This window comes from Nomascus leucogenys, chromosome 7b (genome assembly GCF_006542625.1).
Source record: "Nomascus leucogenys isolate Asia chromosome 7b, Asia_NLE_v1, whole genome shotgun sequence".
Lineage (NCBI taxonomy): Eukaryota > Metazoa > Chordata > Mammalia > Primates > Hylobatidae > Nomascus > Nomascus leucogenys.
In genome coordinates, this window is record NC_044387.1 from 87,158,085 (window position 1) to 87,173,697 (window position 15,613).

At 33.3% G+C, this 15,613-nt stretch overlaps 1 protein-coding gene across 7 annotated transcripts in view; it reads right to left on the reverse strand.

The window, feature by feature from the left end:
* Positions 1–301: 301 nt before the first annotated feature.
* The window catches only part of SPOCK3 (SPARC (osteonectin), cwcv and kazal like domains proteoglycan 3), a 480,219-nt gene continuing 464,907 nt past the window's right edge, over positions 302–15,613 (reverse strand). For 6 of the 7 annotated variants that reach the window (XM_030816303.1, XM_030816304.1, XM_030816301.1 and 3 more), the window contains 3 exons: positions 8,132–8,194; positions 4,414–4,551; positions 302–2,009 (listed from right to left, as the gene is read on the reverse strand). In XM_030816303.1, coding sequence (XP_030672163.1) covers positions 1,843–2,009; positions 4,414–4,551; positions 8,132–8,194 — 368 coding nt within the window. In that variant the 3' untranslated portion in view covers positions 302–1,842. The remainder of the gene's footprint in view (positions 2,010–4,413; positions 4,552–8,131; positions 8,195–15,613) is intronic. The other variant, XM_030816302.1, reaches the window with a different exon arrangement.

The following is a 15,613-nucleotide window of genomic DNA, read 5'->3' on the forward strand; positions in this document are numbered from 1 at the left end:
CAAATATGTTAAGTATGACACCATAAAAATGGGTTTTAAAATACAGCCTTGACAAAAATATGATCCATTTTACAATATTATGACAAATGAAACAAAATAAAACACCACCAACAATAAAATTTTTTAACATACATTGACAAATAATATTCAAGATTCCAAGAGCTCTAATTTTGAAATTCTAAAATTTCAGGGAACTCCCCTAGCTAGTTTGTGATGCATTCATTTTAAAAATCAAGGACTCAATTAAGAAGCCTTCATGCTACTATGTGTACTCTGGAAAAACCATTGAGGAACAGTTCAATTTGGTTATAAGATTCTTTATTTTGTAAACTATACATAAACAGTAAAAAAGAAAATGCATTATACTTTAAATATTACATAAAGTCAACATTAAAGTTTGCATTGAGTATGTATAAATTAAATGGAAATAATTCATCAATTTTGCTTTCAATGAATTGTATACTGGGAAACCAGTTTACCCACTGTTGAAATTAAAGATACCAATATGTAACATTCAACAGATTTTTCCATTTTTATTATGGGCACAAAACCATTGGTATGATATAGTTAAAAGTGATGGTGTGCCAAAATGTCTACACAATTAATTAACATGCTAACTTAAATACAGCAGTTAAAGTAATTTTTGCTACAGTTAAATCTAAAATGCTACTCTACACAATAATCATAAACAAGTCCACATGGCAATTATGTAACAATAGAAAAAAAGAAAGAAACGTATCCCATTTTCTTCATTCCAGCAGCAATACCTTTACTGATATTAATCTGTTAATTAGGTGTGCTTATATATTGCGTAATATACTATATTGGTATGCATGCTAAACTCTTTCTATCTCTATTTTTGCAAGGCACCATACAATACGTTCTCTAAGTTTCGGCACTACTAACAAAAATAACAGAATTCTAAGATTAAATGCAAATTTTTACCTAAAATGGGAAATAAAATGAAAATTAGGAATTTAAAATTTGACCTTGGGGCAAATGACAAACTTTGTAAAAATATGGTTTAAATGAATCTTTCTCTTTGTCTTCCTAATTTAAATTCTGCTCCCTAAGTTGCTGGTGAGAAAGATAAAGAAATCTAGAAAGGCAAACAAATCATGTTATTAAAGAATCTTTAAAAAAATCTGCATGAGACTGCCATCCAAATTAAAATACACATTGGAGAGAACAACTAAATTTTTAACTTTCAGAATCCATGGTTTGCCATACTTGCCATTTTGTAAAATGTCCTATTAGATCCAGAATAATTTCATAGTTAAAAACACCACTATTAATGTAAACACAATGGAGGACTCTACAACTGTCACTTTGTTTTTCTTGCCATGTGGTATCTCTCTGTTATCCTGACTCATCTAGGTCTAGCAAGATGCTACTTTGGAAATGCAATTAAAGCATGCATATTTTTCTTAAATCCTTAGGACCCAGGTGATTGAAAATTTATTTATTTTAAATTTCACTTAGAATTATCTTTCAAAAAATTAACATGTACGATCCCAAGCGCTAGCTGTCATTTTGCTTATGGAAGATTTACGAAGTTTGTTCTCATGAAAAATTTATTATGGTAGCACTTCAAAACTTTATTTTGTCTAACTAGACTGCATATGTATTTTCTTTTTGTGTAAGGAATATAAAAACTCAAAGCAAATGATTCTTATTTAAACATAAATTTCTATAACTTTAGCTGCAATTTTTCAAATAATTATACAAAATAGATGTGAGGTTTAGAATCATTTTGTTATTGGGGAAGAAGATAATTTTAAATAGGCTATCATTTTTGTAAATATTAGAAATGTAGAATTTATTGATTTCAACTGTCATCAATCAAATGTATCCATCATGGTCATCACCACCATCATCATCATCCCCTTCATCTTCATCATCATCTTCTATTTCATCTTCATCATTCATAATATCATCATCATCCTCATCGTCAGTCCACTCATGGAAATCTCCACTAGCAAAATCTCCAGAGATCTCAAAATCTATAGCTTAAAACAAGTGAAAGTAAATATAACCTTTATTTGACTGAATAGTGTTAATTTCTGAAAGACAAAATCCTTATGAAAATTAAGAATATTTTGTAAAAAGTAATTTGTTTTCTATCTTATTTATCAAAGATAAGGAAAGATCCATTTTCTGGAAAATTATCACATGTTAAAATCTATCATTTGTTAAAATGTATGTGCTAAAAGCAGAATCATTATTGAGGTATGTTATGCAAGATTTCCAGTCCAGTAATATTGATCTCAGCCCAGTTGTTACAGAAATTCATGTCAGACTGTGCATTTTGCAAAGAATTCAAAATTTCTTCTACAAGTGTGGCAGAAAAATTGCCCTACCAAAGATGTTCATTTCCTAATCTCCAGAATCTATAAATACGTTACCTTAACATGAAAAAGTGACTTTGCAAATATGGTTAAGTAAAGGAATTTCAATTGGAGAGATTATCCTGAATTATCCAGGTGGATGCAAATTGTCACTTAGGTTCTTAAAATAAAAAAAAATGTTTTCCAGATAGAGTGGGAAGGAGCTATGACTACAGAAGAATGATCAGAGATGCAATGTTGTCGGCTTAAAGTTAGAGGAAAGAGTCCATGAAGCAAGGGATGAGAGCTACCTCTAAGAGGCGAAAAGGGCAAGGAAAGAGATTTTCCTCTAAAGCCTCCAGAGAGGAGCAGCATCCTGCTGACATCTGGATGTTGAGCTTAGTGAGACCTGTGTTGATCTTCTGAGGCACAGAACCGTAGGATAAATGTGTGTTGTTTAAGTCACTGAGTGGGAATTTGTTACTACAGCAACAGAAAACTAATATATTACAAAATATTTTAAAAATAACTATTAATACTTATGGAGGCAATAATGCACATACATCTTAGCACTCACTGTGTATTGACTTTTCAACTCCTCAAATGCTAGCGTGGATTTATTTTCTATCTAATATTTTTTTCTTATAATTCTTTGGTATCTAATTATAACAAATCCTGTTGAAGTAATTCAAGGTTTATAAATTGGTTGATCTCACAAGAGAACACACTAAAATTCCCATCTTAGCTGAAGAAAATATTGTTTAGTTCTCCAACTTCATCTACTGTATTAGTTATAAAATGTTAAGAAAGCTCAGATGTCCACATTCCAAAAGCAATGTTCTTGTTCACTTAAGGAATTCATCTCCATATAACTTTTATTTACAACATAAAAAAGTTATGTATCCATCATTGTCATCAATGACAACAGAATTAATTCATAATGCAACTACTTTACAGCACATATTACAAAGATGTGTTCCCTATATGTAAAATTTATGTAAGGCAGCTATTGAATCCTCTTTCTTCCTACTTAAATCTAACTGCATTGCCCAGGTCAGCAAACCAAAACTAAGCTGTTAAAAATGTTATGAACAAATGGATTCAGAGCAGGAATTTAAAGATTAAATGAGATTACTTTTGTTGTTTATCATTTTTTCTTAATAGTCTTAGTTTATTAGTCTAAAATTTGCTTGAAGAATACATCTAAATATTTTCTAAAATGCAAAACTAAAAAGTACTTTATTCTCATTTTTGATCTTTTATATTAATTGAAACACAAATAATTAATTCCTGGGGTGTGTGTGTGTGCGCGCACGCGAGCGTGTGTGTGTGTGTGTGTGTGCGCATGTGTGTGTACAATGAAGTGGCTTTTGTCATGAAAACTGTCTATAATACCAACAAAACTGACACTTGCATTCTAGAAAAATGTTTTATGAAGTACAAATGGTACCACAATGGAAACTTTAAAATGCATTATGTGATGTTTAACTAATCGTTACATTCTATTTTAAATATATACATAAAAATGCATGTTCCTAAAAAAGAATTATAATATTAGCTATAATTCCCGTTAAGCAATCAAAATACATTTTCCTCACTCAAGCACAAGGAAACATGCTCATAGAGCTGTAATTTATGGACTTTTACTTTTAAAAGGTTTGTATTTCTTTGGCTGGTGAACCCACATATTCCCTAAGTCACCATCTCCAGAGGTATACAGACAAAAGGGTGTCATTTGAAGACATGTTAAATAGAGTTTATTGACTTGCAGTAGGATGAATGAGAAAGGTCTGCTTCAGCTGAGAGGAAAAGAAGTACCTCAACAACTTTCTGAATTTGAAGTAGGAAAGGAACCCTGCTTTTAATTAATCTCTCTAGAAAATCTAAATTATGCAATGACCAGTTATTATCTATCCAAGTTTTTAACATGCTAGGAGTAAGTTTTTTTGTCATTCCCTCCACCCTATATATTCTATAGTCTTTGCATAGAGTAAGTCCTCATTAAATGCTTGAACAAATGAATGAAGCTCTAAAGCACTTAATTCTGTGCTTAGAAAATTATGAAATAAGTAACACTTCTCCTTACCACAATCTGCAACACCATTTTTTCTGGATCCCATGACTTCATTTCCATATCTGTCAACACACCAGCACTGTCCAACACTGCCATGACATTGTGTTGGCTTGTAGTAACCATCTTCGTCACACAGGGGGATATACTGTCCTGTTGAAACAACACACAGGCATACAAACACACACATGTAGTTTATGAATGAGCTGTGCTCCTTTCTGAGAAGCACCCATTATGCATTAATGCATTAAAGACATACACATATGGAGTGTCCACTATATTCCTGGATAGATACCGGTGATGCCTTAGAAGAAATCAGGGAAGTCTTTTCTGTCATGGAGCTGGCCGTTGCCACAGTGAACTGCTTATAGTTCATGGATTCATCTCCTTTGTAAAGCAAATTACTATCTTACTAGTTCTCACTGTGCAAAGGGTAGTGTTTCAGAGGCACAATACAGAATTAAAATCTGATTAGTGCCATGTTTATATTAAATCACCCAGACCACGTAGCATGGCAGAAGACCTGTCACCATCTGCCTTCATCGCTGCCAACTTTCTACTTTCATTTCCCCAAATGTTCATTCCTGTATTCCAAGTTCTTTCCAGATCAAGCTATCTGTTTTTCCCAAATTCAATGCTGTTTGGTCTCTTTACACATTATGTCAACTAGAATCTCTCTCCTCTCTCTTCCACTTTAAGATTTGACTTAAATGTGACCCACAATTTAAAGTCTTCTTTTCAAATGAAAGATTCCTGATTGCTTCTTCCATTCTCTGCGTGTGTGTGTTTTGTGTGTGTGTGTGTGTGTTTTTTTCTTTTGTGTGTGTGTGTGTGTTGACTGTCCTTGCATACTTTCACCACTACATTGTGATATCGTCTATGGTTAGAAATATTTCGGTTCTCTTCATTTTCATTGTGGTGTGAACAACAGCTCAAACCCATGGTCGAGTGGGAACACAGTCTATTGGGAATAGTAGAACAGATACATAAATATTTTTATTCATTTATTTATTTTTTTAAGACGGAGTCTTACTCCATCGCCCAGGCTGGAGTGCAGTGGGGTGATCTCGACTCACTGCAACCTCCACCTCCCAGGTTCAAGTGATTCTCCTACCTCAGCCTCCGGAGTGGCTGAGATTACAGGCATGCACCACCACACTAAGATAAGTTTTGTGTTTTTAGTAGAGATGGGGTTTCACCATGTTGTCAAGACTGATCTCAAACTCCTGACTTCAAGTCATCCATCCACCTCAACCTCCCAAAATGCTGGGATTATAGGCATAAGCCATCATCCCCAACCAGAGATTTATTTTTATATCTATAAAATCTAACATACTGTATGGCACAATGCTCATGATAAACCCTTAATTAGTAATTTAAAAGTGAAGTCGTGTTTTTAAATAAGTACTCCAAAACCAGAATATAAGTTATAGGAGATAAGAATATTTTCTTTTATTTTCTGACTTTTTTTTTCTGTGACCAGAAGCATAATAGTTATTTGGTGAAATTAAAAATAAATAAATAAATAAATGGATAAAAGACAAAACTTAGTCTTGTAACCATATGACATCATAATTTCACTATCTCAAAAAGTTTGAAAATTGTTATATGTCGATTAACTTAGTTTAAAAAACTATAATTTATTCAAAATAGCTGAACTGCTAATCTTTCAATTAGATATACAGAATATCATTAACTTCAGAACACTTTCTATGGATTAAAAGCCAGAAAAAATAAGGAAAAAATTCAATTGTTACATCTACAGCTTTTACAACTACCATTTGAATTTGACATAAACATGTTATGATGTATAGTTAGTGTGACCATAATTGATACTTTATGCCAGTAAAGTTGGTTGATGTCTGCAGTTTTAGCATAATTCTTAAGAGTATTCTCTTTTCCTTTCAAAGACTGAACCTCCAAATCAGGACATGTGGCACCATACTCCTATATAACAAGTGATCCATTTCAGATGCGTACTAATACCCCACCCCAATTAGAAGAAATGCTTAAAGCCTTTAGTGTTCTCTACAGTAATTTTCATTTATATTATGAAAGAATAATGAAGGTAACTCTTCCCAAATGGGAACTAAGTTTTTTCTTATACCTTCAAATAATCAAGGCCTGTATTCTAAAAGATTTTTGCTACCAGTAGAACTTAAGTAGAAAATATTTTTAAGTTGAATTTCAATGGCTGTCTTTATGGTACATGGCTAAACTTTGATTTGCCAAGACAAACCTATATAAGAACATATTATTATTATTATTTTTTCCAAGATGGAGTCTCGCTCTGTTACCCCAGGCTGGTGTACAGTGGTGCCATCTTGGCTCACTGCAACATCTTCCTCCCCGGTTCAAGCAATGCACCAGAGTAGCTGTGATTACAGGCACACACCACCATGCCAGGCTAATTTTTGTATTTTCAGTAGAGGTGGGGTTTTGCCATATTGGCCAGGGTGGTCTCAAACTCCTGACCTCAGGTGATCTGCCTACCTTCGGCTCCTAAATTGTTGGGATTACAGGCGTGAGCCACTGTGCCCAGCCAGAATGTATTATTTTCATTTGTGAGCTGTGATATCTCCTGCATCTTGTAACAGGGTTAAAAGAAACATGACACATTGTAGCATTTATCATCAGTAGTTTTCACACCGAAAAATGTTTTATTACAAAACATTACACTTTTAATTTTGTACAATGGGCACTGAAACAAGGATTTGCAAGTAATGTGAAAAATCCTCTTATTTAAACATAATATATTGTAATTACAAAGATAGTCAAAATATAAAACAGATTGATCAGATCCAGAGACATTAGGGTTATGTGCCACTAAATACACGAGTGTGTTAATATACGTGAAAAGAAATATTGCATGTGTGCTGTCACGCTTTGTATTCTAAAATAGAAAAAGAAGAACAGTGGCAAAACTGGTGACAACGAAATAAAGTCTGAAGCTTACTTAATAGGATTATAGCAATGCTAATTTCTTAGATATTTACAAATGTTCCATCCTTATTGGGCACATGCAAGATGTTATATTTAGTGAAAGCTGGGTGAAGAATGTTTGGAAACTATGTACCTTTGTCACTGTCTAATTTAAAACTATTCCAAAAATAGTTTATTTAAAAATTGTAAGGTTATAACAATAAGCCATTCATATGTAACAGTTTAATAATCTGTTTATATCCAAACATTCAAATATTTCAAGGCTTTGAATAAAATCTGAAATATCTATCTGTCTACTTATACATTTACTTATTAAAAGTAGGGTAGTAAAAAATACTAATGAAAAATACTAACAAGTCTGTTCAAATTTCCCTGAGGTACTCAGAGCACCTTTTCACCCAATTTATAAAAACTACTTGCTTTAAATAGCACATATACATATATATATATATATATATATATATATATTTGCCATCAATTCTTAAATCTTAACCATAGGATTTGAATCGAATTTTCTGCTAATGTTTTAACTTTAGCATTGCTTAAATCTCTTTTTTTACTTAATAACTTTCAACATGAACATTATATTAGGGTAATAAAACAGACATAATATATTTCAATAGGTAAGGTAATAAAAGTAAGTTTAATGGCTTTCAAAAAGTTCATAAATTTTGTTGCTGAAATTTAGTGCAGTCTGTCTTTGTTGGATTAATATTGATTTTATGTTGCTGTTTCCCTGGGGTTATTTATGTAAGCAATAAAGCCTTCAGAATAATGATCTATTACTCACCTAGGAGCTTCTTTACCCCTTGCCGCTTCTGAATATTGCTGAGCTCCGTCTGGCAAGGTGGGTCTGCAATGACATTAAAAATGTTACTTCAAGGATTGTAGTTAAACAAAGAAAGTGTAATTTCTACGTTATCAAACTTCACTTAGTCTTTTTGTGCCTTCAGAAGACACATATTACATATTAATTGGTTTACTTATAAAGATACTTTCATATAGGTACATACATGTGTCTGTCTATCTATCTATCTATCTATCTATCTATCTATCATCTATCTATCTATCTACTATTCTATCTATCTGTCTATCTAATATCTATCTATAGAGGGAGAGAGAACACTCATACTACTTTCCTAATTATCAATATGTCACCTTGGTTTTCCTCAGAACACCTGGATTGGATTTTTTAAAAGTATAAAAGATACCTATATGATGAAAAATACTTCTTATCGTTTACTTTTAAAAGGTCAATCAAGTCAGAAATGTAAATTCAACTAATCGACTGCTGCTGAAGCAATTAACTGATTATGTTTTCCCCTCATTTAAAAGTTTCTATGATATAGACAAGTAATTTTGTGTTACGAAAGTAATCTAGGAAAAAGTTAATGCTTCTTTCCAGTTATGTTAAAGACCTTATTATAAATTTTAATATTGTATAATGTTAAGAGATATTGGTCTTTTTAGTTTCAGCCATATATGCAATTTAAGAACAGGATATAATATAAAATTATTTCTGATAAGCCATTATTTTTAAAATAAGCTGAAAACATTTAAACCAGTTTGGAAATAGTCTTTGCCTATTTTCAAACTCAACCACTTGAAGGAGGACATTCGTAGAGAAATGTAAAATTCTAAATAATCACAATATGGTTTGCCCTACATTATTACTCTTATATTTACTGTTGGCCCTCATACCTGTGAGTGCTGCATTTATAGATTGAACCAAACGCTAATCGAAAATTTTCAAAAAATAAAAATCTAGAGATTATTTAAAGTATATAAAAGGATGTGTGTAGGTTGTATGTCAATATTTTGCCATTTTATAGAAGGCATTTGAGTGACTTGATTTTGGTGTCACAAATGGTCCTGAGATCGATCAGAGAAGAACTGAAGGAGATAAAGACACAAAATCCCTTCAAACAATCAATGAATCCAGGAGCTGGTTTTTTGAAAGTATCAACAAAATTGATAGACTGATAGCAAGACTAATAAAGAAGAAAACAGAGAAGAATCAAATAGATGGAATAAAAAATGATAAAGGGGATATCACCACCAATCCCACAGAAATACAAACTACCATCAGAGAATACTATAAACACCTCTACAAAAATAAACTAGAAAATCTAGAAGAAATGCATAAATTCCTGGACACATACACCCTCCCAACACTAAACCAGGAAGAAGTTGAATCCCTGAATAGACCAATAACAGGCTCTGAAATTGAGGCAATAATTAAGAGCCTACCAACCAAAAAAAGTCCAGGACCAGATGGATTCACAGCCGAATTCTACCAGATGTACAAAGAGGAGCTGGTACCATTCCTTCTGAAATTATTCCAATCAATAGAAAAAGAGGGAATCCTCCCTAACTCATTTTATGAGGTCAGCATCATCCTGATACAAAAGCCTGGCAGAGACACAGCAAAAAAACAGAATTTTAGACAATATCGCTGATGAACATTGATGCAAAGATTCTCAATGAAATACTGGCAAACCGAATCCAGTAGCACATCAAAAAGCTTATCCACCAAGATCAAGTTGGCTTCATCCCTGGGATCAAGTCGGGATCAACCTATGCAAATCAATAAACGTAATCCATCACAAAAACAGAAGCAAAGACAAAAACCACATGATTATCTCAATAGATTCAGCAAAGGCCTTTGACAAAATTCAACAGCCCTTCATGCTAAAAACTCTCAATAAACTAGCTATTGATGGGACATATCTCAAAATAATAAGATCTATTTATGACAAACCAACAGCCAATATCATACTGAATGGCCAAAAACTGGAAGCATTCCCTTTGAAAACCAGCACAAGACAGGGATGCCTTCTCTCACTACTCCTATTCAATATATTGTTGGAAGTTCTGGCCAGGGCAATCAGGCAGGAGAAAGAAATAAAGGGTATTCAATTAGGAAAAGAGGAAGTCGAATTGTCCCTGTTTGCAGATGACATGATTGTATATCTAGAAAACCCCATCGTCTCAGCCCCAAATCCCCTTAAGCTGATAAGCAACTTCAGCAAAGTTGAGATGCTTGTGCAAAAACCACAAGCATTCTTATACACCAATAACAGACAAACAGAGAGCCAAATCATGAGTGAACTCCCATTCATAATTGCTTCAAAGAGAATAAAATACCTAGGAATCCAACTTACAAGGGATGTGAAGGACCTCTTCAAGGAGAACTACAAACTACTGCTCAATGAAATAAAAGAGGATACAAACAAATGGAAGAACATTCCATGCTCATGGATTGGAAGAATCAATATTGTGAAAATGGCCATACTGCCTAAGGTAATTTATAGATTCAGTGCCATCCCCGTCAAGCTACCAATAACTTTCTTCACAGAATTGCAAAAAACTACTTTAAAGTTCATATGGAATCAAAAAAGAGCCCGCATTGCCAGGACAATCCTAAGCCAAAAGAACAAAGCTGGAGGCATCGCGCTACCTGACTTCAAACTATACTACAAGGCTACAGTAACCAAAACAGCATGGTACTGGTACCAAAACAGAGATATAGACCAATGGAACAGAACAGAGCGCTCAGAAATAATACCACACATCTACAACCATCTGATCTTTGACAAACCTGACAAAAACAAGCAATGGGGAAAGGAATCCCTGTTTAATAAATGGTGCTAGGAAAACTGGCTACCCATATGTAGAAAGCTGAAACTGGATCCCTGCCTTACATCATATACAAAAATTAACTCAAGATGGATTAAAGACTTAAATGTTAGACCTAAAACCATAAAAACCCTAGAAGAAAACCGAGGCGATATCATTCAGGACATAGGCATGGGCAAGGACTTCATGTCTAAAACACCAAAATCAATGGTAACAAAAGCCAAAGTAGACAAATGGGATCTAATTAAACTTAATAGCTTCTTCACAGCAAAAGAAACTACCTTCAGAGTGAACCAGCAACCTACAGAATGGGAGAAAATTTTTGCAATCTACCCATCTGACAAAGGGCTAATATCCATAATCTACAAAGAACTTAAATTTGTAAGAAAAAAAATCAAACAACCCCATCAAAAAGTGGGCGAAGGATATGAACAGACACTTTTCAAAAGAAGACATTTATGCCACCAACAGACACATGAAAAAATGCTCATCATCACTGGCCATCAGGGAAATGTAAATCAAAACCACAATGAGATACCATCTCACACCAGTTACAATGGTCATCATTAAAAAGTCAGGAAACAACAGGTGCTGGAGAGGATGTGGAGAAACAGGAACACTTTTACACTGTTGGTAGGACTGTAAACTAGTTCAACCATTGTGGAAGACAGTGTGGTGATTCCTCAAGGAGCTAGAACTAGAAATACCATTTGACCCAGCCATCCCATTACTGGGTATATACCCAAAGGATTATAAATCATGCTACTATAAAGACACATGTGCACGTACGTTTACTGCAGCACTACTCACAATAGCAAAGACTTGGAACCAACCCAAATGTCCATCAATGATAGAATGGTTTAAGAAAATGTGGCACATATACATCATGGAATACTATGCAGCCATAAAAAAGGATGAGTTCATGTCCTTTGTAAGGACATGGATGAAGCTGGAAACTATCATTCTGAGCAAACTATCACAAGGACAGAAAACCAAACACCACATGTTCTCACTCATAGGTGGGAATCGAACAATGAGAACACTTGGACACAGGGTTGGGAACTTCACACAGCAGGGCCTGTGGTGCAGTGGGGGGAGTGGGGAGGGATAGCATTAGGAGAAATGCTTAATGTAAATGCCGAGTTTATGGGTGCAGCACACCAACATGGCACATGTATACATATGTAACAAACCTGCACATTGTGCACATGTACCCTAGAACTTAAAGTATAATAAAAAAATTAAAAAAAAAAGTAAAGAAAAAGAAACATGTTTGAAATCTTGTATAATTACCATATTGTTCTATTTCATTTTGAAATTGATCCAATTGATCCCTTTGTTATTCCTAATAATCTTCTAAATCTCTTATACTAAAGAATTAGGAATCATATTGCATAGTTTTTTACACAGACAGTTAAAATTTTATAGCTCACCAAATATGACATCTGAGAACTAAGAGGAAAAAGTCCAACTCAAGTTTCAATATTACATTGAAAACAGTTCTTCTAGTTGCAATTGGCTAGTTATTGTAAAGCAGAAATAGTATTTCTAATGTTTACCTGAACATCTTCGTGCATTTGAGTCTATATCTGAAAATCCACATACATTTGATTGGAATTTTGATTAGGAACCTCAGAGAATAAGCCTGACTACCAGTGTTACAAGCTCTGTGTAAGGGAACATTTTAGAATTTCAAGAAAATCATGACTGATTGGGTTGTTCAAGTACATATAATATTTGATTTTAAACTATTTTCTCATTATTTATATGCCAGCTCTGTCAGTCTGGCCTTTAGGTATTCTTAGAGCAGTTAACTGAGACTTCATCTGTCATTTAAACTCACGTGCAAAGAACTGATCTAGATAAAAGAATGGTAACCTAATTGCATTAAAGTTTGTACAGAATCAGACTATTAGGTCTACATAGGGTATGGACTAAGAGGTCAGCTTAGGGTAGAGACATGGATTAATCTCATAAGATGTATTCCCCCAATGTGTTTACTACCAATGGGTGTTTTAAGTTTATGCTAAATTCTTATTTTATGTGCTTAAAAACTGTATGAGAATCACAAATTAATAAAATATAAAATTTAATTTAATCAAAATTTTTTGTTAACTGTTCTAAACCAATATGGGAAAAGAAGAATGAAAAAAAATAGAGGTTACATTTCCAGATGTTGTTTGTTTTGAATATAAAATTGTTCATTGTTTTGCATTCTGAATTTAAAAACCCAAACCCCTACATTGGAGTCATTATATTAGGAATTGGTAATTTTCAATACAACAGTAACAGTGCATTTTTATTCACCCATGAAATTTTGAACTAAAGAAAATGTAATTGGGATAAATAAATTTAAAATACTTATATGTTTCCAACAGTTACTACAATACAAAGTATGTTTTGTATACTTGAAAGCAGTCATTTCTAAGAAATATTTGTTTTTAGTTGTCAAATATATATGGATAATAGAGAGTCAAAACTGAAAAGAAAGTGGGCATTATGGAGGTTTGTGAATGAATCTTTAAGTTGGCAGCATATGGCTGCACAGGCTGTGCACTGCACAACTCCAACAGGGTACCATCTACCTGAATTGCACTATCAATGGTGCCCTGAAGTTTTACAACAAGGCAGCCCTCTAGCAGTTTTTTAAGTAAGCCACTGCCCTTAATCACTTTTCTTCTCAATACGTTATTGATCATGTAGCCTCTCATAGAATGGTTATACTTTTAAACTTTATTAGATTCATTTCATTCATAGAAATTTCAAATATTCACAATTCCAAATCCTCCATGTTTATTTAATAGGAAAACCATATCTTTTAAAACGAATGAATTAATCCCCCATGCACTACACTTTCATATCTCTTCCTGTTTATGAAATGTGTACATAACCTCCAATAATGTCATTAATTTTCATTTCATTCCTGAGAAAAAACACTGCAGAAACTAGTTATTGGAAAAGGACTTGTTGATGTTATTCGTACTGAATAAGACTATCCAATAAGTTGCACTGAGGATTCTATGACATTTTATATATAATTACCTTGCTATTTCTGAAAGTAGAATTACAAATATTTGAAGAGAGAAATCAAGGCGTTTCATTTCAAATACCAGTTTATTCATGTACTCATTTCATAATGTGAAGTTATTGAATATGTATCAACTTCAGTCCTTAGCCATAAAATGGGAATATTTATACTTTCACAGGGCTATTTCAGTAATAATTTTATGTACACGAAAGACTAGTTGGAGCTGAATAAATGTTAGTTTTCTTTATCTTACACAACAGCGTTTTCAATAGAATAGCAACTAATAAATGATTTACTTTTTAGAGTAAGTAAAAGTAGACATACTTTTATGAAAGCACATTCTTAACACGTAAGGTAGCTAAAATCCCAAATGAATATTCCTCCTACTTACTTTTTCAGGATTACTTAGAATAAAGAATTCTACAAATTACAACCGTGTTCATTTTGTATTGCTTAATTGTCATGATTTTAGAAAATTAGCCATAGAAACAAATTTGTTTCTTAATTGAAATTGAAACTTTTTTTTACCTTGGAAAACTACAAATATTTCACTTGCTTGAAATTGTACATTCCTTTTGTTGTTGTTGAGGTAGGGTCTCACTCTGGTACTCTGTTGCCCAGGCTGGAGTGTAGAGGTGCCATCTCAGCTCACTGCAACCTCCAACCTTCTCCTCCTCCCGCCTCAGATCCCCAAGTAGCTAGGACTACAGGCGTGTACCACCAATCCTGGCTAATTTTTGTATTTTTTGTAGAGACAGGATCTCACCCTGTTGCCCACGCTGGTCTCGGACTCCTGAGCTTATGCTATCCACCCGCCTTGGCCTCCCAAAGTGCTAGGATTACAGGCATGAGCAACTGTGCCCAGCTGAAATTTTTAACCTCATTTATTAAACTTTCAAAATTAACTTTAATTTTATAATGTGAAAATTATTTTTTAGAAAAACATCATTATGCAACTGTAGTCTTCATTGCAGTTTTAAGTAAGCCTAGATTAAATAACCTCTCATTCCATCCTATTTTTGAGAGAGAGAACACTCTATATATAGCCGCTATATATAGACTAGCTATATGTGTATATATATATATACACACACACACACACACACACACACACACATATATTTATAGCTACAGTAAACAAGAATTTCAGGAAAACATTCTTTTATAAGATGGAATATTTGAAAAAATCACCATATAAATTAGTGGTTATTTTTTAATAAAATTACTTAAGAATACATAAAAACAAAGTTGTCTCATATCACTAGCACGCCCTCTCAGTTACCCTGAGAACTTTTGTAACTTCTAGCAATTAAAGTAATGAAATGTTGGCTAAGAGTTTAGCCAAACCCTTCTAAGCATTAGAGAAATTGTATAAGCTCTTTAACTAGCTTAGGTACCATTTATTAAACTATTTCTGCTATGCATTAAATGATCTCAGAGAGTAAATCTTCATATGGCTATACAAAAATTAACACTTTGGGAGAATGCTGCTCTTTAAATGAAACATAAATCAAATAAAATTTTGCTATGGGGACCTTAATCAATCCTGCAAATATTGCTACAGAACCTAAGAATATTCTAAGATAAAAGTATTTATCTATTTCT